The following is a 7,730-nucleotide window of genomic DNA, read 5'->3' on the forward strand; positions in this document are numbered from 1 at the left end:
CACCTTGATGGCCCTCTCCATCTGGGTAGCATCCGCGTTTAGTTGCGCCCGTATGCGACCACTTGAGCGATTTTTCCTATGGTGGTTGTTTGATTTGTAGGATTATTAAATCCCATAGAAATGTTTTCTAAGAAATCTTTTGCACTAGATTTCATAGGAAATCTAACATCCACTCGTGCCTCTTTTTTTAAATAATTTGCTTTTCCTGTGATGGAATCAAACAAACTTTCGTGTTTATGAAATCCTATAAGATTAAAGTGGGTATGACATTGGAACCCTTGATTTGTAGGATTATTAAATCCCATAGAAATTTTTCTAAGAAATCTTTTGCACTAGATTTCGTAGGAAATCTAACATCCACTCGTGCCTCTTTTTTAAAATAATTTGCTTTTCCTGTGATGGAATCAAACAAACTTTCGTTTTACAAAATCCTGTAAGATTAAAGTGGGTATGACATTGGAGTCCTGCATTTTTTTCTTCTATCCTACGTTTTTAGAATCCCGTGAATCAAAGAGGCTCCTCATACTAGTAAGGTATTTAACGATGCCATTGCCATCTGGAGATTATCTATGTAGCTCAACCTCTGCCGTTAGATGACCAAATCGAACAATTTGAATTTTTAGTATACCTTGCATCTTACCGTGGCACACTAAATTTAGTTGCGCAACTGCAATAAAATCAAACAAGAAAATGGTTCAATCACTAACCTCTACATTTCATTGGGGCGAAAAAATAACAGAATGCAGCTACTGTTAGTACTAGCTATGCATTTTTCGCCTGGCCAGTCACCATCATCGTCACAAAATCAATCTATCTATTTAGGCTATATGTACAACACAACACATCACCCACCTAAGATAATGCTGTCAGAAAGAACGAGGTCTCGCCCCTGTAACTGCCGACGAAATCGGGGCCTCTGATCGAGCAGAGTTTGAAACCGGCTGCCTCCCCAGCGCAACACATCCTAACATACGAGCAACGGTAGTTGCTTATCTTACCCGCGCTGCGGCTCCTCCACAGCCTTCTCGGCCTTCCTGCAAGCAAGTCGCAGAGATCAAAAGGCGTCAGAGACTACATCTCCAACCGCAGTTCGAGCTATAAGGTATTTACTATTTAGATACGTCCATCGTCCTCTGCGGATGATGGATTTAATCGATCATGGTAATAATAACCCAAGGCAAGCAATGGCATGGTTACCTCAGCGCTTCCTTAATCTCTTCATTCTTAGGGTCGAGCTGCAGCGCCACCCGGAACGCGTCAGCGGCGCCCTCGTAGTCCTGCGCACAATGAGACAATATCAGTACCACCAGAGTCCAGAGGGAGGTATATACAAGTGGAGAGGATGAGTTCGACTGCGAGGGTAGAATCGATACAAGCAGATGTACCTTCATGAAGCTGAGGGCTGCGCCTTGACGATACCAGGCCTTGGACCAACGGGGCCGCATCATCCTGCACTTGAGCGCGTCTTCCAGAGCTAGCTTCCCATGTCTCATACGCAGCCAGCAGAGGCTCTGGTTGGCATACATGGTGGCATCAGATGGATCTGTGTCAAGTACCTGCGTTTACAATGAGTAAGTATGCAATCAGTTTAGCTCAACAGGTTGGTGAATGGATCTACTGACAGACCCTATGGAGCATATCGTTGCCTTTTCATCAGTTTGTTTTATTTTTATTTTTCTCAAAACAGAGGCTTAGTCCCTGTCCTCTGCATCATTAGTGTCTGACCCGAAGTAACAAAACAACGGATATAAGTTGTTGTCTGACCTAAGAAAAGAAGGGGCATCACAAGATGAAGTGCTACACTCAGTGTCATTGTAAGAGAGAAAAACACTCCAAGCGCCGCTATTTCATCATCGCGTGTCAGGCAGAAATGGCTCTACGGATATTGAGTTCATCTTAAACCATCAAGCAAGCTGTACAGCTACAGAGAAAATTAAAACACCACACTTTCAATCTTGAGCCTGATATTCTGGAACTATTTGTTGTGCAATCTTTGTGATTGTTCCAAACAAGTACTCCTAGATAGGCTCATGCACTTACCTTGCCATAGAAGGTCATTGCTGTAAGGTAGTCCTCCTTTGCAAATGCTTCCTTTCCTTGTGACTTCCAAAACGCAATTTTTTCTTCCACAGAAACCGAGGCCTGAACACAATAGCATGTTCAGTTACAGGCATACCGAACGACAGTTGGGCAGCACAGTAACAATTTAAAGTTCGAAAATTAAAATAATGCTGCTTGGTCCAAATTCCTTCAACCATAATCTTGTTAGGTTTGCAAACTTGGCTGGGGGCAGTACCCATACAAGTATACAACCATCATGGTTGAAATCTGTCAGAAACTTTCCTAGTGAATAAAACATCAATTCGAATTTGAATACAAACTCTATTTGGGTGTAAGAATAACATCTCCCATCATAATACATAAAGGGTGCACATCTAAGAATTTATGAAGAGCTATCTACAAGAGCACAACGAATCATTATGTAATAAGTAGATAATACGAAGCAATCAGGCATTGAGCTTCATGAGTATAGCCTGGAATGAAGTGATAAAGAAATTATTGTACATGCCTGAAGATGATTCATAAGCGGAGACTTCACGGTTCTAATTATCCCATCAACGCTCCAATCTGGCAGAGATGGAATTGGTTTTGTCCTAGGAAATAGAACTTCAACAAGGTCACATCGGCCATGAACTGCTGCTAGCTCGACTGGAATTGCACCATGCTATATCATACAAAACAACATAAGATTCCATATAATCCAGCACGAAAATGACAAAGCCATCAATGCCATTAGATTTTTCCTTTCGACCAAAAACATTGCGAGAAAAAAATGAGACATTCCTGAATTCATCGCACTGACTGTAACAGATTTAGACACTGTTAAATGAACATAACATAATTTATAGAAAGCTAGACACATAGTACTCCCTCTTGAACCATAGTACATGAACTCTCAGAGGAACACTAAAAATAATACGGAATTACAGTGACCAACTAGTATCATGATGCTGAGATGAGATATGCAAGACCTATTGTACCACTTAGCACTAGAGCCTTCCTAAGTCAGTGCAGTCTGAACTCGTTGTTCGGCAGCGTAGTCCTGTGCGACTGTGTTGGCCAGTATTTAGGGATCTACTGTATTGGAGGGCCACCTCATCACATTGTATCATCCCGCCATGTAACGTGAGTGTTGTTGCTTTATATATAAAGCGGGGCGAGAGCCTGTTTCGAGAGTGCAGTCCGAACTCTGAAGCAAACCCAAACAGATGTACTTGAATACAAACCTACTATACATAATTTAGTTGAACATGAAACATACATACAACGTACTGTGTTATATCAGGAGACCTTAGTTAGATTCCACCTTGTGTCAAATGCAAGGAAAAAGGGGCCAAGATTGCAAATCGAAAAAGCATCAAAGATAGTAAACGGAGGTATAAGATAAAAAAGCTTTGTTAGAAAATGAGATATTCCTGAATTCATCCCACTGGCAGCAACAGTTTTGAACACTGTAGAATGAACGAAACATTATTTGAAGGAAAGCTAGACACAGTACTCCCTCTTAAAGGTAGAAAATTTCAAATCGTTGCCCATTTTAAAAGTGGCTGCATGCATCAATTGATCAGAACTATGTTTTTAAGGCGACGCCTTACCGCCTTAGGGAGGGGGGGCGCTTTGGCGCCTAGGCGACGCCTAGGCGGGCGCTTTGGACGCCTAGGCGCCCAAAGCGGTCGATTTTCCAAAGCGGAGGGGGAGTGCTTCGACGCCTAGGCGTCGCCTAGGCGTCGCCTTAGGGACGCTTTAAAAACATAGGATCAGAAGCAAGGGGCTATCCTCCTTTTCGGAAAAAAAAAAAACTAGATACAGTACTGTCTCTCGTACTGAGAGGAACACTAAAAATGATACTGAATTCCAGTGACCTTCTAGTATCATGATTCTGAGATGAGATATGTAGCCTGTTGTACTACTTAGCACTAGAGCTGCAATATTGGGATGTCTTCCTAAGTCAGTGCAGTGAAAATTCTAGAGCAGACCCAAACTGATGCACGCAAATACAAACCTAATGGACAGCATTCAGTTGAACATGAACAATCTTTACAATGCACTTGTATCTCAGGAGAAAGGGGCCAAGATTGCAAATCTCAAAGCATAAAAGATACCCCCTCTGTAAAGAAATATAAGAGCGTTTAGATCACTACTTTAGTTATACTTACCTCGCTAGGAATGTTAGGGTCAGCTCCAGCCTCTAGGAGCAACTTGACAAAGTCGGTGGAACCGTCATCAACTGCTTGTGTTAAAGGAGTTGGTCCAGAGTTACCACGAGCATTCAGATCAGCACCCGCCTATGGATAAAAGTAAAATAGCTTTGGATGCAGAGCTTGTAGAAGTACTCATGACACGTTTAAAAGGACAGACCCAGTGCATAGAAGCTCCCACACAAGGTGGGGTCTGGGGAGGGATTATAGGAACCTAGTCTTACCCCTGCAAAGTGCAATGCAGAGAGGCTGGTTCGAACCCAGGACCTCTTGGCACAAGTGGGGAGGACTTCACCACTGCGCCAGGCCTGCCCTCTACTCATGACACGTTTAACCAGAAAAAACAAGTTACTCTACAAACTCGGGACACCAGCTAGTTACCGTAAAAGAATGAAAATCAGGACATAGTCAAACATAAAAAAAAAATAACAGAATAGATCAAGTCAGTAAATTACTGGACCTCAATCAGTAGCTTCATGCATTTCAAGGAGTTCCTAATGACAGCCATCAGGAGTGGTGTAAGGATATGATTGACCAATTTGTTTGGCTGAAAAGGGAAACGAATCACAATTTTGAGAAGCGTTATTTTGATCACAAATAATATAAGCCTACAAAGTATGCAGGCGCACCTCCAAAATAAACCATTACATCGTCAGGCAGACACAGTTTATCACATTTGCCTTCCAATTTGTAATATTCTTTCTTTTTTTCGCGAGAAATTTGTAATGTTCATTCAACTAACTGAGAATGGAATAGACAAACTTACATCAGCCCCATGCTCCAACAGAAGCTTCACAACCTCGACACGGTCCTTTGCAACCGCCAACTGTAACGGCGCGCCCCGGTGATCAACAGGGTCCACGGGGACTCCTTTGGACAGCAACAGCCTTACAGCTTCGCAGTGCCCTGGAGACACAACAAACATAATGTGCAAACCCAAATAGATCAGAACTAGGGCCTCTACACTACAGAGTATACATAGACAGTATCTTTATTCAGGTAATGCCATTCCTTCAGTTCCAGGGAACCAAATAGTGAGAACACGACGCACCTTCCTCTGCCGCATAGTGCAGCGGCGTCGAGCCGTTGTCGTCACGGACGGCCGGGTCGGCGCCGCGGTCGAGGAGGTACCTCATAACCTGGACCTTCCCCGCAAGCGCGGCGTAGACCATGGGCGTCTCGCCTTACAAGGGGAACAGAGCATCTCGTAGTAAAACAGAACAAACTTTCCCTGACAAGGAGGATGCATGAGGGCTGAATTTCAGGCAGGTGGGTGCACCTGTTTTCGACGCCGAATCGACATCGAGCCCGGAGTCCTCCACCAGGAACCTGCAGATCTCCAGGCTGCCCTTGCACGCGGCGAAGTGGAGCACGGTGTCCCCTTTCGCGTCCTTGGCTCCCCGCAGGTCCACCTTCCTCGCCATTTCTGAGAAACGCAGGAAAGACCGACGTCGGACAGGAAAATCATTCGCACAAGGGGAATTCAGATGGAAATTGCTCGGATGGGACTCCGAATCGGGGACGCCCTGCCGAAATTGGGGTTTCTCCCTGCGAATCTAAGTTCATACAAATCGAAGCTCGCTCCAATTTCGCGGAGGATCACGGACTTGCGGCCAGCCCGGCCGAATCCGTCCGCAGTGCACAACACCGAGCCGCGCGAGTGTTCGGGGAGAGAGAGAGCGCGCGGCGCTTACTCTTGACGAGGCGCAGGTTGCCGTTGATAGCGGCCTCGATGGCGATATGGGAGGGGGAGGAGGCCATGGCGGCGGCGACCCTAAGAGTGGTATAGGGTTTTGGGAGGGGACGGCGTGGCCGAATTCACTATTTTGCCCTTTTGGCAACGTTTAGCATGATCTGATCCCATCTGTGAAATTTTTTCGGATCTGACCATTTTCCTACCGCCACCCGATCCGGCAGTAGGCTATAACAGGCTACCGCCGCAGTAGGGGTCGGACGGCACCATCTGCCCTGGCTGACGTGGACGCCAGAGACAATGGCGGTAGGATGTAGGCCCTACCGCCATAGTCTGTGGCGGTAGGGTGTCGAACAGGCTTTTCTCCCGTGTGGCTACAGACGGACCCCACCCACCCACCAGGTTGTTCTTCCTCCCCTGCGGTCAATCTCCCTCTTTAGTCCACCATTTTTGGGGCAAAACAAATAGGTCGGTAAGCTTCTTCAATCCCTCCAATTAGTTTTTCTAATAAGTTTGTAGTTTTGAAGCTTTTATTGGCTCTAGGTGCAATCTAGGTTTTCATGTTAAAATTTTTATGATGTTTTAGTTGTTTAGTAGCATATGATTGAGTAGTAGGCTTATTTTATTGGCTCTAGGTGCAACCTAGGTTTTCCCGAACACGAGGGGAGAAACAACCGAAGAGCTCCGTCCCCTTGTCTTCCGCGGAACCAATATCGAAAACACCAGGAGAACACAGGGGCAGAGCAGTGGGAAATATGGCCGGCACGAGGGAGAACTTGCTCAGAGCAACCTCCGCCCTCTCTAGAAAGCTCTCAACACGAGGGAGAACTTGCTCAAATCTGAATTTTGAAGGGGGGAATACAGTAGTATCTCTAATCTATGCTCTCTCTAAAGTTTCTTCACAAATGTGCACAACTTTGGGGGGGGCGGGGGGGGGGCATATGCCCCCCTTCCCCCGGTTACACTAACCTCCGACAGTGCAACCAACTGGAATCATTTTTTCTATGATTTGAGTTGCAGTTTTAACAAGAACAAAAGTTGAGTTACTTTGTACTGCCCTTTTTTATGAACTCTCCGTCCTCTGCCTTTTGGTACGTCGTCCCTGTTTTTTTTTGTTTTTCCGTAAAAGAAATTCATGTTGATAAAAAAACATTACGTTCCCAAGGACTCGAACCCCGACCGCTTGGAACGACTCCACACAGACTAGGCACTCCAGCTAGCATTAAGCTGTTTGCGAAAAAGAAGAAATATGCCATGTTATTTAGGCCCATCCTGCCCAAGATAAAAGGCAACGAAGGCAGCCCCAGCTTCTTGTTTAAAGGAATGATTCACTTCATATTAAATAGTACCAAATCATTTTTTTACATAATATTCCACCAATTTATATATGTGTGTGATCTGAAATCAGCAAGGCACTCCAAGAATCAAGGAAGGAAATTAAGGAAGGAGAGAAAACTGAAAGAATGGAAAAGGTGCGGACATGATAGAACATGATGGAAAGAACGGAAAAGGCGCACACTACGGATGAAAAAGAAAGGACGAGATTGGATGAGAAAATGAGGAAAAAAATAAGCATACTCCCCTAAAAAAAAGCGCTAGATCACCCATGCGTGAGCCATGGCCGCTGATGATCCGCTGAGAAACCCACATCTCTTCAATTTACTGATTTTCGCATGACGCAGGCCCTGGCTTCACCTTTTTGCATGCTTTCGTGCATGTAGATGCCATTTTGCAAGCTTAGAATATTTGATGCTTGCCTGCATATATGTGCAACGGAG

General features: G+C 44.9%; 1 protein-coding gene across 2 annotated transcripts; it reads right to left on the reverse strand.

Moving 5' to 3' along the window:
* Positions 1-654: 654 nt before the first annotated feature.
* On the reverse strand, positions 655-6,104 carry LOC123087931 (putative ankyrin repeat protein RF_0381). Of its 2 annotated transcripts, none has more exons than XM_044510044.1 (11): positions 5,954-6,104; positions 5,539-5,685; positions 5,311-5,442; positions 5,026-5,165; positions 4,720-4,806; positions 4,218-4,346; positions 2,570-2,725; positions 2,041-2,142; positions 1,386-1,556; positions 1,198-1,277; positions 655-1,034 (listed from the first exon to the last, which is right to left on the reverse strand). In XM_044510044.1, the coding sequence occupies exons 1-11, from the start codon at positions 6,018-6,020 to the stop codon at positions 995-997; spliced, it is 1,251 nt and encodes a 416-aa protein (XP_044365979.1). In that variant the 5' UTR covers positions 6,021-6,104; the 3' UTR covers positions 655-994. The 2 variants fall into 2 exon arrangements, with proteins under 2 accessions (XP_044365979.1, XP_044365980.1); XM_044510045.1 differs by having other exon boundaries at positions 5,828-6,074.
* Positions 6,105-7,730: the final 1,626 nt, after the last annotated feature.

The sequence above is a fragment of the Triticum aestivum genome, chromosome 4A, assembly GCF_018294505.1.
Source record: "Triticum aestivum cultivar Chinese Spring chromosome 4A, IWGSC CS RefSeq v2.1, whole genome shotgun sequence".
Classification (NCBI taxonomy): domain Eukaryota; kingdom Viridiplantae; phylum Streptophyta; class Magnoliopsida; order Poales; family Poaceae; genus Triticum; species Triticum aestivum.

Excerpts from the sequence above, each read along its gene's own strand:
- LOC123087931 (XM_044510044.1), bottom strand. The coding sequence starts at position 6,020 with ATGGCCTCCTCCCCCTCCCATATCGCCATCGAGGCCGCTATCAACGGC. Across the intron at positions 4,347-4,719 it reads GCATGAAGCTACTGATTGAG|GCGGGTGCTGATCTGAATGC; the intron begins GTCCAGTAATTT and ends TTTTATCCATAG. Across the intron at positions 2,726-4,217 it reads ACCCTAACATTCCTAGCGAG|CATGGTGCAATTCCAGTCGA; the intron begins GTAAGTATAACT and ends TGTATGATATAG.